General features: G+C 36.7%; 1 protein-coding gene across 11 annotated transcripts in view; it reads right to left on the minus strand.

Annotated features, from left to right (window-relative positions):
• Nucleotides 1-26,409, minus strand: part of MPDZ (multiple PDZ domain crumbs cell polarity complex component) — a 206,986-nt gene that overhangs the window by 80,515 nt on the left and 100,062 nt on the right. For 10 of the 11 annotated variants that reach the window (XM_066368173.1, XM_066368175.1, XM_066368165.1 and 7 more), the window contains 9 exons: nucleotides 19,596-19,782; nucleotides 18,737-18,808; nucleotides 15,943-16,052; nucleotides 13,240-13,386; nucleotides 12,195-12,359; nucleotides 9,824-10,009; nucleotides 8,488-8,697; nucleotides 5,485-5,601; nucleotides 3,321-3,488 (listed from right to left, as the gene is read on the minus strand). In XM_066368173.1, the coding sequence (XP_066224270.1) occupies nucleotides 3,321-3,488; nucleotides 5,485-5,601; nucleotides 8,488-8,697; nucleotides 9,824-10,009; nucleotides 12,195-12,359; nucleotides 13,240-13,386; nucleotides 15,943-16,052; nucleotides 18,737-18,808; nucleotides 19,596-19,782 (1,362 nt within the window). The remainder of the gene's footprint in view (nucleotides 1-3,320; nucleotides 3,489-5,484; nucleotides 5,602-8,487; nucleotides 8,698-9,823; nucleotides 10,010-12,194; nucleotides 12,360-13,239; nucleotides 13,387-15,942; nucleotides 16,053-18,736; nucleotides 18,809-19,595; nucleotides 19,783-26,409) is intronic. The other variant, XM_066368174.1, reaches the window with a different exon arrangement.

Here is a 26,409-nt window from a genome sequence, read left to right on the forward strand (position 1 = left end):
GCAGCTATAGTTTTCAGATTCTTGAATAATGGTTATTTCCCTTAAATCCTTACATGATAATTAATCAAATTAAGCAAACATCATGCCTTTAAAAAGAAAAAACAGCAGAAAGAATTCTCTGACAGGAAAATTCTGTACAGAGGAGCTCCTCCTGTGGCTAGTCTCCAGTGTCCCAGCTGCTGGCAAGGCCCAGGCTCTGCAGCCAGTCCTTCCTTCATGACAAGCTCCCACTCTGGGTGACCAGTTCATACCTCTTCTAGCATACCTGCCCTCTCATCAGTGTAAAGAGATAAAACTACTTGTGTGCTTCCAGACCATGATTTAAGGCTACAAAATTACTATATACTTAGCAAAGTCAAAAACTTGAGGGATCATTGAGATTCTCACACTGTTTCATTTTTCTTCATATCAGTATAGAGGCTCCTTTGTATCATTATATATCAAACGGTATACAATCTTATTTTGTTATTACAAAGTCCTAATGTGAGCACACTTTTCTTTAAAAAAAATTGTCAATTCTAAAGTCCATTACAAATTGTCATTCTGCCTTTTAAAGTAAATTTAGTGCAAAGAAATAAAAAGATAAATACTCATTTAATATTTATTTACACAGTTTTCTAGTAAATATCTAGATGTTAGAACGATGCCACAGAAAACAAAATCAAAATCGAAACAACAAAAACGAAACAAACAAAAATGCTGCAGAGATTGACCACGTTGTAGGAATAGTCCTACTTTCAAAGAAAACCAAAAGCATACAGGAGTTTCACAATTTGTTTTAAAACACCCTCATTAATGCCTTCTATGTTATTTTGTAGTTTAAACATTTCAGTTGATAAACCAGCTTGCTAAAATTTGCTTCAACAAAAGAGTAAACTGCTTGGGAAAAAAAATAAAAAAGGAGGCAAACAGACTTCAGTAAGCCAATATGTTGTGCTTCATACAGCCAGCATTTGCCCTGTAAAATATATGCTTCTCAGTATGCAGATTGTGTAATCCCTTTAAGTAACAATTACAAAGTTAAACAATGCAATCTGTCCCACTGGCAAGAACTGTGCTATGCTGTGGATTAGGAGATTCCACTAGGAGATGAACTCAGTTTCTAGCCCTGAGGCCAGGAAAGACTGAACAGAGTCCAGACAGGATGCAATCAGATAGACCGTCTCAGGTGTGGTGAGAGAGGAGCAGCTGCTCTATTTAACATTATACCCTGCAAACCAATTCAAAGAGATTGCCTAGCAACATTTGCAAGGATAACAGGTATATCTTGAACATAAAAAAAAATGCTTTGAATGTTCTGGCCAAAAAAAAAAAGCAAAACAAAACACTTGTTAATTCAGGAAAGGAGGGAAACCTAATGAAATTCTACTTTCCAACTTATTCATGGATACAAAGTCCCTTCCCACTGAATTTATGTGGACAATACATATTTCACATATTTAAGAAAGAATTATTGTCCAGTCCTTTTATCTTAATTTTTATTGTTATTTATGGTATATTTCCAACATAGAAAAATAAAGAAAACATATCTACATACGAATGCTTTCCTAATAGATATTAACATTTTGCCATACTTCCTTCAGTCTCTCCTACTACTTATAGTGGTATAATGTACAGGGGGTCCTCAAGTTATGAAACAGTTCTGTTCCTATGACAGTGACATAACTCGAATTTTGGTCTAAGTCGAAATACACCCTAGCCTAAGTCACTTATCTATCCTAACACAGTTGTAAAATCATCATCTAGAACAGGGGTCTCAAACTCGCGGCCCGCGGGCCGCATGCGGCCTGCCGAACAATTTTGTGCGGCCCGCAGACTAATCCACGAAGTTCAAAATATTTTGGATAAAATTAAGTAAGCCTAGGGGCCTACTTGTATTTTTCATTTCTCTAGCATCCTAGCTAGATATTAGCTTAGTTAACAGCAATTGTGATGCGAACTACAGTTTCTGGTCGTTTTGTGACACTGAGTAAACTGCATATACGATTGTGCTTGTTGTACTGATTTTTTTTTGTTTTCAACTGCAGTGAGAAAAGTGTTGCGTAACAGTTGCCTTTTGTAGACCTAGTTCGGCCCGCCGAATGGCTGTGATCTTGCTCTGCGGCCCACATGCTGAGTTGAGTTTGAGACCCCTGATCTAGAACATAAAAACACAACGAAGGCACAGAAAAAGGAAAAGGACATAAACATACTGTACTGTACTGTGTATTCTTCCGCCACGCGCAACCAAACTAGCTCACCCAAATAGTCCCTAAGGACGATGCTAATGGAGTAAGCCAAAACACTCACGTCTCAATTTTTTTAAGTTTTATGGGAGTGAGTGTCATAAACTCAAAATGTGTATGTCAAGACTGCCGTAACCCAAGGACCCCCTGTATTAAGCTAAATTCCCATGCTTACTTATATATATATATATATATATATACACACACACACATACACACACACACTCATAAAAATACAGAGTTGCTTTGTATATCAATGTCTTGAAAATATAAACAATGCCAACAAATGAATAGAAAGATAAGCAACCCATTATAAAAACACCAAAGATATAAAGAGGCCATTGATGGACGTGAAATCCAAAGACCAATACATGAAAAAGCATTCAAGCTCACTAGTAATCAGGAATCCCAAATTAAAATAAGGTACCATTTCACACCCAAAAGACTGGAAAGGTTTTAAAATATTACTTAATAAACATTACAGAGCACATCACCAAGAAAATGAATAGAGTTGGAGCATTTATGCTACTAATCTGTTTCTAAAACACAAATGGCACAAATAGGTCAAATATAACTAAATTCTTCATATTTGTATCCAATCACTTAAATACACTTTGCAATTAACTATGATTTTTATGTATTCTTTGGCATCAGTTTATATAAAAACACATGACAGCATTAAGTTTAACTTAGCTAGTAAATATTAAATTAATGCAAGATATATTTTACCATCCAATTTTGCATGAGAGAGTTTAAAATCATTAAGAAAAGAATTGTAATTTTTCCAAAGTAGACACAGCTAAAAATATAAATTTGAGAAGTGTTTCATTTTTTTAACACAAAAATTCTAACCAAAGATTTGAACTTTTGTGTCTATCACTCTGTATTCCAGACCCTAAAATGAAATAGTCCATAAGAGTCCAACAGGTACCCAATAAGACACTACTTAAATGAAACTAAACTTCAATGATAATAAATCCATGACTTGAGAAACATAATGTCTATGTCATGCTACTCCCACACTCCTTTAAACAATGACCTCTGGGAAATTATACACAAGGCTGTCCCATAAATGAGATAACACTGCCTTTGTACCTTGGGAGGAGAAGATGGAAGGGAGGGACCATAGTTCAGAACATCACTACAAGCACTGCCACGAAGAGACAAAATAGAGGCTTGAGTAGAGTAGATACTGTCACTTCCAGGAGAGTACTGAGACTCAAATGCAGATTCACCTGCTAGGTCAGCCTCATTTGTGTCAACCTAGGAATAAAAACAAGATCAGTTGGAAATTCTGTTCTATTATACATATGATAAAGTCTACACTTGAGATTAAAAGACATGCTGGAATCATTCCTTTGTCTATGCTATTTTCTACATGACCTTTCCACCTTCTTCAACACATCAGAGACTGATTAAAGCAACAGAACAAGGATGAACTGCCTACCTGCAGCAGAGGGCGCTGGCATTAAAGATTATTTTATTCCATCAATAAAGGGCAAAAGTAACAATAAAAAACCAGAATCGATTCTAAGTTTAAGTTGTTTCATAAATGAATAAAAATATTTGCTTTTTCTAGTTTACAATATTTTTAAATAATACCCTTCCAACACCTAGAACTTAATAAAATGAATGAGGTTGGCACTTTACCTATTCAACTAAAATAACATCTTCAACAGACCTGCTAGCCAATCACCTAACTGTAAATCTCACTAAGATAATATATTTTATTTAAATTACCTTTAACTAGATTTTAAAATCATTCAGGTTACAGACCCAGAACTTGATGGTGATCATCAGAAACCAAAGAAAAAATCTGTCATTTCATGCTGAAATTACACCAACAAAGAAGGTGTTGATCTAGTTGTAAAAAATGTAAATTATAAACTGCTACTGCTAGAAAACTCATGCAGAGTGAGGTAGAGAATTTCATTACATATTATCTAAAACTCTATTACTATCTCCTGTAGTAGAACCAAGTGAAAGAATCAAGACATGATAAGCTGGAAGCTCTTCTTGCTATTCACTCACTGTTACACCTTAGAATAAGTAGAAATGACATAGATGCTACCCTTCTTCAATATTACCAGTATTTTCTGTTTTAATGGCAAAATCCTGTACGTTATATTTTTTGTGATTTCAACTTACACATTAAGCCAGAAGTTACGAGCATTATAACATTGTATCAGGTCACATTCTTGCAAAAACATGTTAAGAATACACAGATGAATCATTTCAAAATGAACTTCTCTAATAATATATTATATTTTCAGTATATATTCAAATTCACCAGTGAGTAACTATGTGAATATTTACCCTTTACATTGTGTAGCAATCTAAATAGTAAATACTTAACATGTTATCTACATAGATAGTATTAACTAAGACTTAGGTCATAGATTACAATAGAAAAATACTTGTTTTAAGTAACATTAAAGAAAAATATCTCAAAACAATGTGTTTACCTTTTACTGATGCCTCAGAATCATAAAAGAGATCTTAATCAACTCATCTAATTATTGTAGAAATAAAAACACTAAGGTCCAGTAAAGTTGAGTAACCAATATAAGATTACATAGCTGTCTAGGTAGAGACCCAGGGCACCTACTACTAGAAGATGTTGAATTCACAGAAAAGTGGGACAAATCTCCTTTTTGATTGGTATCCATTTAAGGATTCAAGAATGCATGTCACTCTAGAAAAAAATTATTTCTCAGGGTGCTTTTAGAAACAATGATATATTTGTGACCTGCAACACTTCAAAAAGAATTTTCTATGGCTAGGTACTATATATACATTAATATCATAGTACATTATGTAGTTCAAAGAATTCTAAACTATCTAGTTTTGAAGTGTTAACAGAATATTAACATAATGTCCATGTTACCTCATAAAAAGGTGACAAAATGCTGACTTCTAGCTAATACTGAAACAGTTCAAGAATGTCTAGAGATACTTAGTATGACATTAGAGCAAACAAAGTACTCCAACAAACTTTTGGTATGATATAAATATCAATTCTACACATTGACATGATGCCTTGATGAAGAACTTTCTCCCACAAATCCAACTAATATTTCTCACACGTTTGTTTTTCTTCCCATTCTAAATTATTAGAACCACTGGAATTGATTAGAAAAAATGTTTCATTTTCCAAAACATAATGAACAAAGACTTTAGTAAGATTTTAGAATATTTTGAAAGACAAAAATAAGACTTAAGATATTGAAACAAAGCTTGGTAAGTTGTGGGCACTAACCAGAGCCAAGTCAGCCCTGAAGAGGGCTTTGTCAGCCAGCCCTTCCTCCTTGCAGGAGCGTGGGGGATAGAGAAAGGAATCCTCCTTAGCGGAAACATAGCCTTCTTCTGGCGAAAGCTGTAGGGAGAATGAAGCCAGTGATTGAGGATAAGATCATGAAAACGAAAGAGAACAGAAAGAGGGGAGAGGAGAGGGAAAGAAAAGTAAGAGGAGAAAGGAAAAGAAGGGGACAGTTTTCAAATGATACCACATGACTTTAACATAGAATGATGAGCATAAAACATGATTAATAGTCATATTTAACATTTTAATTCAAGACACAATAAGGACATGTATTCCAATACCAAATTTCAACTAATTTTTTCATTCTTCTTATGAAAGGTTATCAAAATCAATGATTTTTTTTATATTGTAACAATCTTCTAGTCATTTTTATTTGCCAAATATTCTGGCTAAACAAGTTTTTTAATATAGAAAGAAATAAGGCAACCTTCAGATATTAAGACATGAAAGAAGTGCAGAAAAAAACAAATCATTAAAAAAGAATCAACTTCTGTCATCCCATATTATTTTAAGAATGTAATTTACTTGATAAAGAATGCTAATGAACCCTACAATGAAGCCTCTTAATTTAGCATGGGTTAAAAAAACCTATGTGTACACAATCTATTTATATTGCATTCCAAGCTATTATACCATAACCTAGATCACACTGAGAAGAAACCTAACATTTTCATTCCAACCTCAGATAAAATAGGCTAAAATACTTAGATAATTGTCATGCCTATATCACCCTTTATCATCAATACATGTGGAAGCATTTTAAGAAAAGAAACCTGTTACTCTTCTTCTTCTACACATTTGAGTTAATAGTATTTATCATATTACTTGTAATGCATATTGAATTTGAAATAGAAAATATTGTTATGGAAGAAATTTATTTGGGAATGAGCTAGGAAAGAAAGTCTGCCCAGAATAACTGGCATGTTTCTCTGAAAAGCAGTAAAAACATATATTGAGTCCTTTTTGCCATTTTTCTTTCTCTAAGAAAAAGACCAGAACCAAGTGTATGGTCGATCTTAATATACAGGATGGGCAAAGGTAGGTTTACAGCTGTGAGTACATGAAACACAGAATTATATATATGTTTGTTTTTTTTTCTGAAGTGGGAAGCGGGAAGGCAGAGAGACAAACTCCCACATGCACCTGACCAGGACCCACCTGGCATGCCTACTCGGGGGTGATGCTCTGCCCATCTAGGCCATTGCTCAAATGAAACCAGAGCCATTCTAGCGCCTGAGGTAGAGGCTATGGAGCCATCCTCAGTGCCTGGGCCAACTTTGCTCCAATGGAGCCTCGGCTGTGGGTGGGGAGAGAGAGACAGAGAGGAAGGAGAGGGGGAGGGGTGGAGAAGCAGATGGCGCTTCTCCTGTGTGCCCTGGCCGGGAATTGAACCCAGGACTTCCACACGCTGGGCCGACGCTCTAACACTGAGCCAACTGGCCATGGCTCACAGAATTTATTCTTCTATTATTATTTATTAATTATATTATTTTCCATACAAACAACTGTAAACCTATTTTTACCCTAACCTGTATGTGCAATCACATAATGGCCTATCTTCATTCTTATATACCCTTTTGTATCAATCTTTTGTTCTGATTTGTAAAATCTTGATTTGATTTAAGGTTAGATTAACATATTTTTTTCCTTCTTCCCTTCTTCTCTTCCTCTTTCTGTTTTCATAGGTTACGGATTCTTTGAGGAGTAAAGAATGAAGCACAAAAAATTTAATTAATATTTAAAATACATTAACAAGGTGTACTACTTGAACAAATCTCTTTTTATTTGATGTTTATGAAAATATACCCATGTGTGTGTTTTCTTAAAGTATATTTGCCCTTTCACTTAAAAATATATTTATACACTAAAAAAAATCTCACAAAGAGTGAGAATGTCTTCAATATTTCACTGCAATTGAGTCATAAGTGTTACATTTCAATCACTGTATCTAATAAACATATTAATATTATGTAGTATGACACTCGTTACTTTTAATATTGAAGTAATTAATGACATGAGAGCTATTCCCTCCCAAGAAGAGAGCCATAAGCTCTTGAACCAACTTAGGAAAGGTCAGTTTTGTGCTTTGCAGTAATTAGACAACAAATATGTTGAGAATGACAGAAGGCAGGGCCTTACGCCACTCTACAGCTTCTACTTTATCTCACCCTAATTAAGGTTCCACTGTTAGTTATTACTGCTAATACTCCACTATATCGGTATAGATAATTTTTTTTTTTTTTCATTTTTCTGAAGCTGGAAACAGGGAGAGACAGTCAGACTCCCGCATGCACCCTACCGGGATCCACCCAGCATGCCCACCATGGGGTGACGCTCTGCCCACCAGGGGGCGATGCTCTGCCCATCCTGGGCGTCGCCATGTTGCAACCAGAGCCACTCTAGCGCCTGAGGCAGAGGCCACAGAGCCATCCCCAGCGCCCGGACCATCTTTGCTCCAATGGAGCCTTGGCTGCGGGAGGAGAAGAGAGAGATAGAGAGGAAAGCGTGGCGGAGGGGTGGAGAAGCAAATGGGCGCTTCTCCTGTGTGCCCTGGCCGGGAATCGAACCCCGGGTCCTCCGCACGCTAGGCCGACGCTCTACCGCTGAGCCAACCGGCCAGGGCTCGGTATAGATATTTTAAGGCACATTATTTTGAAAATATTTCATTCTGTATCACCATTACATTATTATTGAATAAAAAAGGTCAAAAGTGAAACACAAAACAATGTTATAAACTTCTGAACTTTCTATGTTACTTCCTTTACTCTTTGAAAAATATTACTCAAAATTAAATATTTTCTCACAGAGCCAGAAACTGTTTTAATAGAAATTTTCAAAAGTCATGATTCAATCATAATATATAATATACCACGCTAAAAGCAAGCCCAAAAGACACTGTTTGCAAATATGAAAAGGAATTAGTAAAATCCAAATTCTTACAGGTAAAGGCTTGGCAACTCCTATTTTCACTGTTCCTGAAGGCGCACCCTTCAGTGCTTGTACAGCTTCCTCCAGACTGCTGTTTTCCAAATTAACCTCATTGACAAACATGAGACGATCTCCAGGAAGAAGTCGTCCGTCCTTTTCAGCAACACCACCAGGCACCAAAGAACGGATTACGATCACAGTGCTTGCTGGATCAATTGGATCCTGATGAGATAGAAAAGAGAAGAAAAGGCAGCTCCATTTTACACTGAAAAACACTTTTACAGGTTGTCCTCTCTGAACTGTCATGGATGGGTTAACTGTTCCATGAGACTTTTAAAAATTTCATTAATACTTGTAATGAATTATCTCGGCAAAGGATACCGACAAAAGTTACCTCCATTCTAGTTTAGGAAGAGTTCACACTAAACAATCCCTTACTTTCCATCATTCCTGAGTTGACCTTTCAAATTGTACAGATAATTTTTAAATACTTTTAACTTTTGATAAATTGAGAAATTCTGTAACTATTAACTGAGGCTACATAGATGTCAGATATGTGAAGTATTAACATGGATGTTTGTTAAATAGGGCACACCTGTTCTGGAACATCAGCAGATATGAGGGTATTGAAGGTAGGGCCTGTCTTTTGAAATAAGGAAATATAAGAAGAGGCTGTACAGAATTTAGGGATGCAGTGTAAAATACACAACAACCTTGATATTAGCACTAGACTCCAAAAACAGGCCCTGTGAACAACGCAACCCCAGGAGTCATGGGAGATGGTGTCTGGCTCAGTATTAATTAATGAGGAGCAACAGCTGCGTCTAACAGACGGGCCATAGCATTTCCTCAGCTGCTCACAGCACAGAATGCAACACAAGGTTAGATGCAGGTCACATTTGACCAATTTAAGCTTATTCATAATTTAGTCAACTGATAGGAATGCTTGAATTTATAATATATCCAACTATAAACCTATTATTTACTTTAGACAAAAGAAATAAGTATCTAACACTTTGTCTTATCATTAAACAAAATCGAAGCATCAATTAAGTGCAAGGAAATAAAAATAACTTGGACATACTCCTCAAATGTCAAAATACTCTATTTCTATGATATTCCTAAAATATATTCTGCATGTTCTTCAAATCCCCAAGAGCTGAAATTTAAAAGAGCTCAATGAATTCAATGTTAAAAGGAAATCCTTTATGCTAATCAATGAATCATGTAAATTACTATTTTGAAATATTTAGTAGAAACAAGAAAATATATTTGATGACTAAAATATTATCTGCTTTAGTATGTATCACTTTCTATCAAAAAACTGTTAAGAGAAGGATATATTTACCTGATAATCTAAAATGCTAAACCCAAGTCCTTTGCTCCCTTTCTCCAGCTCAATGTGCTGAACGTCAGCCTCCCACATGGCCAAAGGTCCTTGAACCTTCACTGTATCCTGGCCCACATCAGTCATCTCCAGTACAGGATCCTCTGTTTCCGAAGATCCGATGAACTCACCTAGATCTAGGTGAGGCTAGGCAACAGACCAGGCAGCTTTTATTACAGAGGCACTAGATTAGCAGATTCACACACCAACAATTCAAGTTCATGGGAGAGCCTCTTTCCAGACCAAAACACTCCCAAATAAGAGTAGCAACAGCTTATCAGGAAACCTTTAGAAATTAAGGTCATAATTACCAAAAATTATTAGACAAGAAGAGATATCTAACTTGTAACTGGCATTAAAAATGCATGGTTTGGCCCTGGCCAGTTGGCTCAGCGGTCGAGCGTCGGCCTGGCGTGCGGGGGACCCGGGTTCGATTCCAGGCCAGGGCACATGGGAGAGGCGCCCATTTGCTTCTCCACCCTCCCCCCTCCTTCCTCTCTGTCTCTCTCTTCCCCTCCTGCAGCCAGGGCTCCATTGGAGCAGGGATGGCCCGGGCGCTGGGGATGGCTCCTTGGCCTCTGCCCCAGGTGCTAGAGTGGCTCTGGTCGCGGCAGAGCGACGCCCCGGAGGGGCAGAGCATCGCCCCCCTGGTGGGCAGAGCGTCGCCCGTGGATCCCGGTCGGGCGCATGCGGGAGTCTGTCTGACTGTCTCTCCCCGTTTCCAGCTTCAGAAAGAAAAAAAAAAAAAAAGAAAGAAAAAAAAATGCATGGTTTAATAATCTCATAAAAATATACAATGGTTATATCTCTGCAGCATGACTGGGTGATTTTCACTTTTTTCATCAGTGTCTCAATCACCTCTGTCGTCAGAAGGAAAAGATAAAGCTATTTTGATATTAAAGAATAACTCTTACAATAAATAACAATTCAAGAAGAAATGGCTACATGTAAAGTTCCATACTTTATGCAAACAAGGGTTCTAAGCTTCTGTGTCTTGAGCACAAGATAATTTCATTAATAAATTAATGTGCACAGTGGCCAGACAAGATTTGAAGTCAGATGGGACTGCGCTTGAAGACTGTCTCTAGGATTTATCTGTGTTGCCTTGACCAATATTCTTCACCTTGGCTTCATAGTTACCCATCTCATAGATTTTTTAAGATTAAATAAGGTAACATTTATAAAACATCTGGCACAGAAACAGAGCTTCAAAACATTAGCTTCTTTAGTAAAAATATAGTGCACCTAGGCTAATTCAGCTTTATTAACCTGTATGAACACATCAAATCTAGAAAAGATGTATTTTTCCTGATGAAAATCTAGTTTGCATATTATCTTTGTTTTTAATCAATTAGCCTATGACCATGGATGCAAATCTGTCCACCAGCTTTACTGTAATAATCCCATTTATACCACATAAAAATGTGTATGATTATGTATGGTGTTATACAATTTGGAATTATATTTCTTATTCTATCCTATTCTAACCACCCTTGTGAATATTAAATACACTTTGTACTTCAGAGTTTTTAAAATTATTCCACTTTATTGATTCCTTCAGTATGTTATATCTCTCTCATTATATCTTAAGTGAGATTTCACCTAGACTGAAAATTATGCAAAGTCTAACTCTTAACTTTAGATATATGCAGTTTCCAGAAAGCCAATTAGCTCCATTTCTTGACATTTTGATCTAAATGGAAAATAAGGAAACAGAAAAATCGGAATTCCTGGATGTCGAAGAGTATTAGCTGTAGGTTAATGAGCTCAAATTTCTCACATTTTAGAAGTATCAAGAGTGTGCAAATAAAACCCACACATGCAGAAACAATGTGCCCATCAATACTTTAAGCTATGCACTGAGCAGTGACCGTGTGCGAGGCCCTGAGCTCAGTATCTTTTACCACATAGATACTACATACTCACTACATACTTCAATATTCTGTTCTGTAAATGGGGACAATATGAGTATTGACTTCATAGGAATATGATTAATAAGTTATATAAGCATGCAGTGGGCAATAGTTAGTATCATTAGATTACCTCATTTAACCTACAGAGTAACGCTCCAAGAAAAGCAACACAACTTATATTGTACAGAGGGGATAACTGAGGTTCAAAATCTGAAGTGACATGCCCAAGGTTGCAGAGCTAGTAAGTGCCAAGTCGGATTCAAACCCAGGTCTGTCTGACGCCAGGGTCTGTCTTACAGGCCATGGGCAATGTAAACAAATCAAACACCAAATAAAGGAAAGACGGCTAAAAATTTTCAGTCGCCATTTTAGCCTTTCCATTGTATATTAGACTAGTCTCATATTCACATATTGGATACCTTTTCTGTTAATTCAATATCACTTAAGGCCAAGCTCTCCAATTCTGACTGGGTGGTGGGTGGCACAGTTCGACGACAGCACACCATGGTCACTTCTATAGGCAATTCTTTTAAAATATTTACCACATCTTGGTGATTTTCCCCAAGCAAAGTTATGCCATTCACCTGTGGAAAAAGATATGTTGTGTAAGAAAGTGAATTTGATAACATGAATTTTCTTTTATGAACAAGTTTTCATTAAACAAAGATCAATTCTACTATTACCATAGTGCTGATGTGCTCAGAACTATAGTTACACTTGAATAATACCATCGAAACAGTTTCATTCAAGTTTAGATTCTTAATGGACTTGGACCTTTCAAAAGACTCTCAGAAGAATCACTAGCTTTCATACAAGTTTGATCTGCCAGTGTGGGAGTTTGGTAAAAAAGAGTTAATAAAAACTTACCAAAAAAACAAATGGGAAAAGAGTATTTTAAAAGTTGATATTTTATATTATTATTAAGTAAAAAAATCAAAATGAAAAATTGCACATACTGTGTGCTAGCATGTTTTATTTTAAATGGGGCAAAAGAATACATTCAAACTTTCTTATTTATGCATTAAAAATATCCAAAAGGTTGCACAGAAACAAATGTAACAGTAGTTACCTAAAGAAGAGTGATGGGAAGTGGGTAGATTGGAACAGGAAAGAGGCTTTCTACTGTAAAGCTTTGCATTCTTTGTGATTTTGAAATATGTCAATGTATTACCTATTCTAAAAATTGAATAAATGTTTAAAAAATTTTTAAGAAGTTCTTATAGTTCTCTGGACCTAAAACAATCAAATTCAGCAAGGCATTAGGTCTGAAAATCAATGCAAATATAAATTTAAAATTGTGGCTTTGGGTGAAATTTTATTTGTAGATCTCTATTATAAAGTATCCTTTAGAGGGGAAATTAAAAATAAGAATTTACTTATTTACCACATGAAGTTTCCTGCAGCCTTTTAAAAATTTTATTTGGGGGGAGGGAGCGTAAAATAGTTAATAATGGAGCTCCTTACTTCTAATAGCTCATCTCCACTGAAAAGCTTCCCACTGTGGCCAACAGGACCTTCTGGTAGAACAGATCGGATAAAGTGATGTCCCACTGTTGCTTCCAGACTTATCCCCAACCCACTGTTCTCACTGAACTTGCTCACATGGGCCACCTGAAAGAAGAAAAATCATCACAATTCTAATTGGTTTCTATTAAATTTTCACATATATATTTTATTTTTACTCAAAACAAGTCAACCTTCTCATAAAAGCTTCAAAAATCTTCTTGTAAAGTTGCAAAGCTTTGGAGCTTTGCCATTGAAAGAGTACTGATATCTATCAGTTTCATGAGCAAACCAGAAACCAAAAGGAAGCAGTGAGAAGCAGAGACCTAGATACTCTGCTCTGCCTATATATATTGACAACAGATGGAAGGTACTAGCACAGATAAAATCAAACACCTGAGTTCAAACAAAGGTACAGAAAAAACGCATACTTGGCACTTACTATGTGCTGCAGACTGTACTAACATCATTACACACATTATCTCATTTGCTTCTCATAAACAGATGCAATCTCCATCCTTGTATTACAAATTTAGGAACATTAGGTACGGAGAGGTTACCTTCACTGCAGTCACACATCTAGAAAAGAGCTTTGAAACTCAGCAGTGACCCTAGAGCCCACGCCTCTCACATAGGCTCTTCTGAGGGACAATACTACTTTTTAAAAGTGAATCAAAGCTTAAAACAGGAAAATGACCTTCCTGTTTCCTACTATTACATAATATAATGAGGAATGTTAGGAAATCAACCATTTTCATAAAGAATCCATTTATTATAATATTTAAAAAATCAGAAGGTATACTAAGGATGATCTACTTCATCCCTGTATTTTATAGTTAAGGAAACTGAGGGACAGAGACTGAGAGAAATGCTGCTTAATCAGAAAAGATCTCTCTCACATCTTAATAATATGTGAAGGATTAGTATCAGAAACTACATCATTCGACTTTGAAATCTAACACTGGATGAAATCCTTCTCACTTAAAACCTATTTTAGATATCATTTCCTCTGACCAGTCTTCCAGGTCCCCACTGATAATGTCCATCAATCCTCCTCCCTACTACACCACTCCTATATGATTATCTTTATGCTGTATATCTACACAGCAAACAATTTAAAGGCAGATTTATGTATAATTCACTTTTGTTGAGGGCCAATAAATAGCTTAGTTCTTCTTACAGCACACTTCTGCCCTTGACAGATTACTGGGAGAGCCACCAAGAGACAATGTGCACAAAGTTCCCAGTCTCGGCCCCGGCCGGTTGGCTCAGTGGTAGAGCGTCGGCCCAGTGTGTGGATGTTGCGGGTTCTATTCCCAGTCAGGGCACACAGGAGAAGAGCCCATCTGCTCTCCACCTTTCCCTTCTTGCTTCTCTTTCTCTCTCTCTTCCTTCCCTCCTGCAGCCAAGGCTCAAATAGAGCAAGTTGGCCCCAGGCACTATGGATGGCTTCTTGGCCTCCACCTCAGGTGCTAAAAAATGGCTCTGGTTGCAATGGAGCAAAGATCTCAGATGGGCAGAGTATCACCCCCTAGTGGGCTTGCTAGGTGGATCCTGCTCAGGGCACATGAAGAAGTCTGTCACTACATCCCCTCCTCTCACTAAAGTTAAAAAAAAAAGTTCCCAGTCTGGAGTCTGACATCTGTGACAAAGTAGCTACTCAACGTGTTCCCTTCACTATTCAGTTACCAGCAGTTCAGTCTCAGTTATGCATGCCAGCCTACCCCACAGAAGGAGTACCTCAATGTTCTTTTCATGTCAAGTTAACCACAGTTCAGCTGGACTTCACTGTATTTTTCCTTCACTCAACCTATAATCGTAATAAAAGCTGTATTTACTTGTTTCTTAATTGACTGTTAACCGTCTTATGTTTTAAAAAAAGAATCACTTTCCGAGGATTAAATGAAATATGAAGAATAGTTCTTGGCACAAAGTACTTAATAAATACCAGTTATTAATATCATATGAAATCTGTTGTCTTTTATCTCTTCTAATCTAGTTACTTGAATATTATAAACAACAAGAGAAATTCTACCTTAGTATTCATGTTTCCTTTTGAAATCCCTGACATTTGCTGGTGTACATCTAAAAATTGATAATTTGTGTCACCTTTGTTAAACCTCTTTTCAGGAAGCAGATAACTGCAATACTAGTTATGCAAATTATCAAAAAATATAAAACATTCAATATGGCATAAGTTATATGAAAAGAACATGTAGAAGGAAACCTCTTAAGGACAGTAATTACATGAAAGTGAGAGAGAGCAGAAAAAGTCTTTACAATTTTGTATATAGGTCATGATTTATTATTATTTTATCTTTAAGTAAATGCTGTCATTCTTTTCTGATTTTTTCTATAAATCCCAATGTTAAGAATCAGGAGAAAAAATCCTTGATATCTATATAGGATATACTACTGCCAAAAATATTAAAACATGGATGAATTATAAGTTCTACAACTTCCATTTCATTTATTTCAGTTCCTTGGTTAATACCCACCTTTCTCCAATCTGAATTTTTTAAATATCTGAATCACCACACTTAGATCTCTGAAAAAAGCCCTGAGCATTTGCTTCTCAAAGACTCTTTATGATCATCATTTCTATTGCTCCCATGAACTTCTTGCTCAAATGAAGTTATAAGATAGGAGGGTAAGGTAACCTACCACTATTTCATAATTAATTCCCATAATCCTTTGCCACTTTGTCAGCAGGGCAGCTTCCTGTTTTTGTGCATCTTCTATTTCTTCTATCTCAGCTAACAGTAATGGATACCCTGAAATAGTCAACACAAGTTAGAAACAATCTACAAAAAATATCCTTATTTTAACATTCTATACCAGGGGAACCATAACCTGTAATACAAATTCTGACTCATCACGCAATATATAACTCTATTTCTCTACATATTATAATAATAAAATGTAGAACCCTATTATCTCTGCATGTTCCAACACTATTCTCTTTTAAGAAACCTCTTTTAAATCTTCAGTATATTTCCATTAACATATACATATATTTCTAACATTTATTTTAAAAAAAACATGACCCTGACATCACTCCAGGTTTCAGTTGGTGGTCCTACGGTTAATTTATAGTAAAAACAAACAAAAACATGCTGCCTTTTACAGTATTTTGCCTATATCATTTTCGTTTGGTTCTACAGAGTAAATAAGGACCATGCTACACCTTCCAAAAGCAAACAAAGAAATTAAATAATACATGCAACTTCATGTACAAATAATAAATAAAAAATAAGACAAAAAAACTGAGAATGTACATTAAAATAAAATCCATTAATTAGAACTTCACTAATCAGAAAATGAAAATGAAAAAAGAAATGAAAGAAAATCAACTTATGTAAATAATATTGAATTAAAATATTTAATTAAAATAAGAAACTGGTTGAAAAGAATTTGCAAGTCATATTCAAAGACTTCCATATTTCAACATAGTTCTTACTCATAAAGGTTGTCTTTTCCTCTACAAGGCACACTCTAAATTAAAATTTTAATATCCATTTTAGCTTTCAAATGTCAAATTTAAAGAGTGTTTCAAAATTCAGATTTTTTATTAAATGCCTTCTCTTTAATGGAATTAATGAGCATTCACTCTAGTCTTATTTTACAGATGTGATATGCCTTAAATTAATAAAATGATCTGGTTTCTCCTTGAACTAAAAACAATAAACTATGTATATATATAAATATATGTGCATGTGTATATCTATCTATCTATATATATTTATTTATGTGTGTGTACACACACACACACACACACACTTTAATTTGGAGACTAGTCTACCCAAATGAGTGTTTTCTTTTCAAACTGAATTCAGTCCAAAGAGGGATAACTATGCAGGGGTGAACACAGATGGCATGGACCCTTTCTCTCTGGTCAGGGTTAGAAAGAGGAGGGTCAGCTCAGAGTCCCACCTCCTCCCATACCTCCCTTCTCTGATTCTGTTGTCCTTACAAAGGTGGACAGTGACTCAAGCAGGGTGGGATTCTGAATGAAGAAAGCAGGAAATCTGTATGCTGCTGATAAAAAATCTGACGTTTTTATTCATAAAACTGACCTACAGTTGTACAACCATCCATTCTCCCTTCTCCCAACTGCTATAAGACAAAATTTCAGGCATATTTTAAAAATCGCAAAGTCCAGTCTTCTGATCTTACTGAGAAGTGAACCAACTCATTCAGGTTCACACAATGAGTCAAATTTCTGTGACTGTGGCAATGTTATCTCACCCCCTTATCTGAGGACCAAGCAGTAGGGTAGATGCACTAGAATCACTTAGAGATTTTCCTCAGTTTATTGTGTCTAAAAAGGAATTTGTGACCCTTGATTCTAAGTCTGGAGCCTCTCTCATCTATCCTACCCCACACATACACACACTCACCAAAGCAAAACAAATGGTCTGAGCTATCAAGACAATTCCCATAACCATCACCACTTACTATCTTAAGTTTCATGATTTGAAACACTTTTAACCTTTCTCCTTATTCCTTTTATTAATTTTTAGAGAGGAGAGAGAGAGAGAGAGAGAGAGAAGGGAGAGGGAGGAGCAGGAAGCATCAACTCCCATATGTGCCTTGACCAGGCAAGCCCAGGGTTTTGAACCGGCGACCTCAGCGTTCCAGGTCGATGCTTTATCCACTGCGCCACCACAGGTCAGGCTCTTTCTCCTTATTCCTGATATTCACTTTAGACCAAATGATTTTTTCACTTATTAGTGCAAAAATGGCAGAATGTAACTAATACCCATGAACCTCATACATCTCACTCCCGGACAGCTTTGCAAACACAAATATTGCTTAGCACCCAGCCTGAAAAGGCACAATAACATTGTGGCATACTTATATGTTAAAACAATGCTGCTCTAAAAAATGTTTAAACAGCTGAATGGACTCTCAGGTATAGTGAAAGAAATCTCAGAAAGGTTTAGTTTCTCTCCAAAATCCCTTTCCAAACCAACTTATCAATGTAAAAGTTTAGAACTTTTTAAAACCAGAAGAAAAAGCCTCCCAAAATTGGACAATTTCATTCCTAAGAGCTTATGCTTTAAAGGTTCCTTTGTGTTTTATTTTAAAAATACTTTACAATTTTATGTTTGCTTCTTCAGTAAGACAGTCATATGTTGCCTGTACAGAAATAAGGGGGTTGAAATAAAACCATGTATGTAAGTTATTGATACCTAAAGGGTTCTAGCTAAAAAAAAGGGTAGAAGATTAGATTGACTCAACAAGAAAATATGCCAGCTATAACTGAATTATTTTAATCTACCAGAGCAATTAATCACATCTATATATAATAACTTATAAGCATCTTTTTCTTAAAGTTTTTTTTGTAATTTACTATATAATGTGTCCATAGAAGCTTAGTCACATTATTAAAAATCATTTCTCTAAAAAAGTATACATATTATAAAGAAAAAATAACCTGGCCCCAGAGACTCACCTTCTTCTTCAATGGGTAATATGCTGGTGTTTCTCCTCACACATAAAGACTCGTCATCTTTTCCATAATTTTCTTAAAGAAAAGAATATTTTAGTAGTTCTATCAATAATGTTAAGCATTTGAATTTTTTATACCCTACAATATATTTTTGAACCCCTAATTGAGAAATAGTTGTTGGTAGGTAAACTCTTCAATAACCACATGTTCTTAAAGTGAAGTTCTCCTGTTAATGGGACAAAGTAATATATTTCTCCTGTGATCTGCCTTCCTGTCTCCTAGTACTGTAGTAAATCGTTTAAGTCATAAATACCAGAATGCTTAACGGTTTGAGAAATAAAGCAGCACATTCAAACCAACAGCCTGACTTCTACCAATAAATCCTTATACCAGTGAGCTATACAAGGATGTCAGTAATTTCCAGAGATACTCATGTATAAGCAGGTTATGAATAACATTTCTAAATGGGAAATTAAAGTTGAATCTTTCAAGGAAAATCTGAGGAGTTAGAAACATCATGGGGCTCACATGTATAATCCCGGCAATTATTCTAAAGAGAAAACAAGATGATAACATTTAAAAGTAAGGCAGGGACAGAAAGGTAAATGATTGCATATGTTTCCAGCTCAGAAATGGTGACCATATAAATAGAATAGTAAGTAATATGCTTTATTCTGAAGTCTGTTCTATAGTTAATGAATTCATCATTGTTTCAGTTAATTCCAACTTTATTAAATTTCCTTTTTACTTGGTTCATACTAAATGGTGAGAACTAAAGACTGTTCTTTAAATAATCTCAGAATTTAAAAAAAATTGATTTGAAGTAATGGTATAACTGAAAAGCAGATTAATTTGACATTACCTTTGCTTATTATGCTGGCATTAACCGGAGACAAACGCGCCTCTTTTGTGACATCCTCCCTTGACGGGGGGTCAGTCTCCTGCTTTGTCCCTTTCCTCATTAGAGTCAGATGCACAGTTTGTCCTGTGTGTCGTAACACCTCCACTGCTTGTTGGTTGGTAAAACCCTGAAGGTTTGTGCCATCTACCTGGTAAGAACAAGGCATGTTAAAAAATAAATGAGTATTTGCATTACAAATGGTACCAAATGCATACTTATTGTTTATTAGTATGAAAAGAATGGGGAATGATTATTCCCCTAACTGGGAATCAGCTAACAGCTGTTTGGGGACCAGTACTAAGAGATATTCACTAGAATCACTCAGGAGGGTTTTGTTTTGCTTAATACAGATTTTGGGGTCTCAGTTCTAAAAATTATGAGCCAACCGTCCTAGGGTGGAGCCCAGGTTTCTATATCTTTTAAAATACTCTTTTACATTCCTTAGGTGATTCTGATGTGTAGTCAAGTTTAAAAACCAGCAATACATAGATTTAAAGTATATAGAGAAGACAGTGACAAAAAAAGTCACTAAGAGTGCTAATTTTTCCCAGAATTATATATATTTACTGACTTGACAAAGAAAAAAAAAGTAAAGGAAAGAAAATGGCCCTAGCCGCTTGGCTCTGTGGACAGAGTGTTGGCTGGATGGGTGTGTGAAGTCCGGGTTCAACTTCTGGTCAGGGCACACTTCTCATTCTCTCCCCTTCCCTCTCCTCCTGCTCTCTCTCTTCCCCTCCTGTAGCCAGTGGCTTGGTGGATTTGAGCACTGGCCCCAAAAAGGGGTTGCCAGGTGCATCCCGGAGAGGGCACATGCAGAGTCTATCTCCCCTCCTCTCACTTAGAAAAAAGAAATAATAATAATAAGAGACAACAAAACTGCACTCCTTTTCATTTCTTTGCTTCTTCAAGAATGTATGTAATTTTCCCCTTTTCTAGTTCACAAAAGACAAAACATTTGAAGATGCCCCTGAGAGCTTTCCAAACTGAAGACACAGCCACACAATCTCTCTTGCCTTTCGCAGACCACTCCTCAGAACAACACTGCTATTCCTCTCTCTGAATGGCTTGGAATGGCCAGTGCCCCAGGCTCACCTCCCATTGCCACTCTCATCCTGAAGGATGTGCCCAGCACTCTGCCCTCCTGCCCCACACGCTCACTCCTACTCCTGACTTGTGGCGCTGCCTTCAGCCTTGAGGTCTCTGCAAGGTCTGCTTACTCAGTGCGGACTCTCCATAGCTCACTCCATTCAGGCTCTTTCTCATCTGCTCACTTAGAAAATACCTGTAATGCCTTCATCTCAGTCCAACAATTACTGCAACATCTTATCTTGTTCCTGACTATAGTCAAAGTCCCTTTTAGTATTTCTCCTTCAGAGCATTTATAAGAATTTGAATTTTAAATTTTCTGTCATTATTTGGTTTATGAATGCATGCTCCAAGAAGACAGGCTCTGTGTGTCACTGAAACAGTGCCATCTGCACCACTGATATTCAGCCAATGGGTGTGTGGAACCACTCACTCACGTGTCAAATATTTATTTGTAAAGCAAATTACCTTTTGGAATAAATAAAAGCATCGGTACAAACATCTTCCAATGAAATTATTGCAGTGAACAGAAAAAAAGGTATTTTATAAAAGTTCCCTTCAAAGGGATTCATATTTCACTCAATTTATGGAAGTAGGGATTATAGTTACAAAGAAAAAAATCTAACAAAACAGAAAAACATAACTGTTATCGTTAAGGCAGTCAATAGGGTTTTAAATACTACAGAAAACAAAGTCAGGGAACAGAAGACAGGAACATACAATTTTCCCATATTTCAGAGGAAAAGATTCTTTTTTCTTTTTTTAATTTTTTTATTTATTCATTTTAGAGAGGAGAGAGAGAGAGAGAGAGAGAGAGAGAGAGAGAGAGAGAAAGGAGAGAGAGACATAGGGGAGGAGCTGGAAGCATCAACTCCCATATGTGCCTTGACCAGGCAAGCCCAGGGTTTCGAACTGGCGACCTCAGCATTTCCAGGTCAACACTTTATCCACTGCGCCACCACAGATAAAAATGATCAGAGAAATAAGACTGATTATATAGGTTGATCTAGGAAATCCACATAATTGTGAAAAGAACTGCCAAGGAGAAGAGAATGAAGGAAAAACTATTGGATTAGGAGAGGTAGGGTAATTTACCTGAGTCTGCAAATCAGAGGTACATGAAAAACCAGAAAACAAATGAAAAAAAACCATAACATCTGTACATATTCAGGTAAATTTTGCAGATCAAAAGAAAAACAATCTATGAGCAACTAAGGAACAGACTGTACAGGCTACCGAGAGAATTTGTGGTCAAGAAATTATAAACCAAGAGTTTTATACTCAGTGTAATGTGTGTGAAAATTAAATTATGGTTGAGAAGTTATGAGTATTTTTATCTATGCTCAAGTAAGTCATGAGAAGGGCCAAAACCCCCAGCTTCTTAGCACACTCACTGGTCAATCCCTCCTCTAACACAGTCTACACATACACGTGTGAAAAGATAGAATATCAAAGGCAACATCTGACACCTTTCCATATTTACATGCTTGTTTAATAGTATTTTAATCAATCATAACCCCATACTGCTTTTAGCCAGAATTTCTGTAATCAATTTAAAAAGAATGAGTATATATGTTTTTATCTAATAATAAGTTAGGTCAACTTAAAAAATAGTCCTTTTATCAAATAACTCTTATATACCGATATATAAAGTGGGTAAAAATGTACTCAATTCACTCCCTTTCTCCCTTCCTCTGTAAGGTCTATAGTGAAACCCTAGAGGGTCTACAGAGCACAATTTGTAAAACAGAAATCTTATAACAAAAAAAGGTTTAATGTTATAAAACAATATTTCCTCTATATAGAAAATGATTTCTTAATCCTTATACCACCTCAACAATTACAAAATCAAAACAGAGTATAGGTCCAAATAGCTGTCACCAAAACAAAGATTGAAAAAACAAACACTGCAGTTGTGAAAACTCAACTTATGTAAAGAACTATATACCAGTATTCCAGAAGTCCACAAGATGGTGATATTTTGCACTAAATTTATGCATAATCAAAAGCATTTCATAATGTTCCCTAAAAGTTTAGGGTGCTTCTAAGAATATTACTAAAAATTACAAATCAGAACACTGATGACAAGTGAAGACAAGTGATTTTATTGAAAGCAAGAAAACATTCCACAAGAAGGGTGTTTCCAGTTTTGGGTCAACAATTTACCACTGACACTGCCTAAGCAAGTTATAGTTGAGGTTCAACTTATATAAAAATGAAAATAATGAGAAAGGGGAGGAAAGTTATTGTGGGACTCTCTTAAATATGCATTCATTTCAGGTCTTTAATAAGCACCTGTTTAATTAATTAAATTGCACTTGTGTACAAAGTATTATTCCAGGTATTTTTTAAATTATTCTTTTTATTTATTTTAGCAAGAGGGAAAGACAGAGAGAGAGAAAGTGAGGAACATCAGTCTGTTCCTGTATGTGTCCTGACCAAGGATCAAACTAGAAACCTTTGTGCCTTCAGACAATGTTCTAACCAACTGAGCTATCTGTCCAGGGCTATTCTAGGTATTTAAAATAAATTACTCACTTCATTTTCCTGAAAACTATAGAAGAAGTGTTTCCTTATCTTAATTTTGTAAGTGAAAAGAGCTTGCTAAATACTTAAAATTTATCATATGATTCAGCAATTCCACACCTAAGTACTATATATAACCAAGAAATGAAAACATACATTCACACAAAAACATGTACATGAAAGTTCAGAGGAATTATTTGCCAAAAAAAGTGAAACAGGATGACGTCAGAGTAATGGCGGGGTAGGAAGCGATTCCAATAAATCTCCCCCAAAACTCAACAAGATCTTCAACCAGAAACAGAAAAACCTATACTTGGAGCCTCCAGATGCTTCGCAATACACCCAAAGGTATGGTCGAGTGAAAAATTGGCTAAATATATAACCAAACCCAGAAAGAAATAGGGAGTAAGAAATGCTCCGCCTTACTCACTAACCTAAACAGGGCGGCTTTCTCTGGTAACTGTGAATATAGAAACTGAGGCGGGCAAAGGGGGTGAATAGATTCAGGCCACGGCACAAACGGCTGAACCAGGCTGTGGCACGGAGATCCAAGCCGAGGAAAAACTGATCCTGTGGCAACCCGGGCAATACAAGCTAACACTCGCGCCAAACCCAAACAAAGAAAGACAAGCGGCGCGGACATTTTACCCGGTCTCCTGGTTGGTGCGCAGTTAGTGGGCGAGAATTTCTTCCTAGGCCCCGGGAGTCAGTGCCCGTGTTGCCCCACGGAGAGGCAGGGTCAGAGGCCTTTCTGTGGGCCGAGGGCAGAGTCTCTGGGCAGCCCCAGCGCCCTGGGAAAGCCACGCATGGGAGGGAGTGAGAACTAATTCCAACGGTGGAAATTTTCCGTGCTGCTGGGGGTTTCACTCAGAGGGAAAGCGGCCGGCCTCATATCCGGGTTTGCGCGCGCAGATAGTGAATGAGAGATTCCTCCGAGTGCCTCGGCAGTGCGTGCCCGTGTTATCGCACAGAGGGGCAGAGTCAGGGGCCTTTGTGTGGGCCAAAGTGGAATCTCGGGCAGCCCCAGCGCCTTGCAAAAGCCACACATGGGGACGGAGCGAGACTCAATTCCAACGCTGCAACTTTTCCCTGCGGTTGGGGGTTTCACCCAGAGCGTGAGACTGCTGGCCGGATATCCTGGTCGCAGACAGTGAGTGAGAGTTTCCTCCAAGCGCCCCGGAAGTGAGCACCCGCCTGTGTTACCGGACAGAGTGGCAGACAGAACCAGAGGTCTTTGAGTGGGTGGAAAGCCCGCCTGATTATGCTAGCAGCTCTGACTGACTGAGCCTTACCCAGAGCCCTGTGCTGAGTGGAAATAGAGTGGGGAGTTGCCAGCTCTTTGAGCCTCTTACTATCCAGGCAGAGGCAGCAGCAACCCCATAGCTGGATTATCAGGCTACTAATTGAGGAAGGAAAGACTAGGAGAAAGGCTCCAGGAACACGGACTCTCTCACTGTCGGAGCCTATAAACGCTAATAGCCTCGACTGCCAACGAGACTAAAGCACAATACATGGCATTGCCATAGAGACTTATCAACTGCAAACCTCTACCTGAGCGTGCCAAAGGGGCAGAACCCGGGTACAGAGTCACCGACCAGGAAGAGGGAGAGAAAAGAAAAAGCAAGAAGATAACCTCTCAAAATCAAGAATAATCTGCAGACTTTATAACCAATCCCATTTTATTATATTTGTTCGTTTCTTTCTCTTATCTTCATTCTTGATACTTTTTTTCCTCCTCCAATTTGGCCGATTAACTCTCTGCCGGTCTTACTCTCTCCTCTCCTTGAACTACACTACCCATAAGTGTTACATCTCCCATTATCTTTTCTCTTCTCTTCCTTTCTCTCTATGAGGGTTGCACTCCAAAACCCTTAACTCTCTCTCTCTCTCTCTCTCTCTCTCTCCTTTCTTTTTTCTTCTATTAGTGGTTCCCTCTTTTTTTCTCTCTCTCTCTTTCTTTTCTCCCTCTATATTAGTTTCTTCCTTTCTCCTTTACATCTCTTCTCATTCAAACCTCAATAACAAACAAATTATCTTATCTGGGACTCAAACTTATGTTTGTGGCATTTTGGGGGGGTTTTACTTCACCTTTTTAACTCACTAGCAGTGCTCCCATCCCTGGCTCTCCATTTTATCTAGTTCTTGTTCCACTAAATACAATAGTAATTTTTTAATTTGTCTCCCCATTTTTCCATTTTCCTCTTATTCCTCTCATCATAACTCTTAGAAAACCAACACCTAAAAGCAAATCATTTTATTCTTGACCCAAATTTTTTCCTTATTTGCTTTTTGTGGGTCCATACGCTCTTTTTCTTTCTTTTTTTTTTTTCTTTTTCTCGTTTTTCTTTTCTTTTTTTTTTTTTTTTTGCCCCTTTATTACTTTTCCCCAATTCAGGCCCTCCATCACAGGCATTGTTTGTTATAATTCACAGTTCACCACAAGATTTTCTCAAGAAAGAGGGGAGAGGAGAGGAGAGGAAAAAAGGAGGGGGGGGGAATAATTTCCTTTTTTAAAAAATTTTTATTTTATTTTATTTTTCTTTATTTCATTATTAATTTTTTTTTAAAAAAATAACTATTTTCGATATTTTATTTTTTTTATTATTTTTTTAACTTTTTATTCTTTATTAAATCTCATTAATACTATCAAAAAAACCACCCTCAGATGCCATTAAGGAAGAGAAAATCGAATATCATGGATACAAAAGAAAGAGAGGTAACACAGCTAGATGAGGAAAAATCTATGGAGAAAAAGTTTAATATATTGGAAACCTTGGAGCTAAATGACAGAGAATTCAAGATAGAAATCCTAAAAATCCTCCGAGATATACAAGAAAACACAGAAAGACAATTTAGGGAGCTCAGAAAACAACTCAATGAACACAAAGAATATATGTCCAAGGAAATTGAAACTATAAAAACAAATCAAACAGAGATGAAAAACTCAATTCACGAGCTGAGAAACGAAGTAACAAGCTTAGCTAATAGAACAGGTCAGATAGAAGAAAGGATTAGTGAAATAGAAGACAAGCAACTTGAGGCACAGCAGAGAGAAGAAGAAAGAGACTCAAAAATTAAAAAAAATGAGATAGCCCTACAAGAATTATCTGACTCCATCAAAAAGAATAACATAAGAATAATAGGTATATCAGAGGGAGAAGAG

Source organism: Saccopteryx leptura, chromosome 2 (assembly GCF_036850995.1).
Source record: "Saccopteryx leptura isolate mSacLep1 chromosome 2, mSacLep1_pri_phased_curated, whole genome shotgun sequence".
Lineage (NCBI taxonomy): Eukaryota > Metazoa > Chordata > Mammalia > Chiroptera > Emballonuridae > Saccopteryx > Saccopteryx leptura.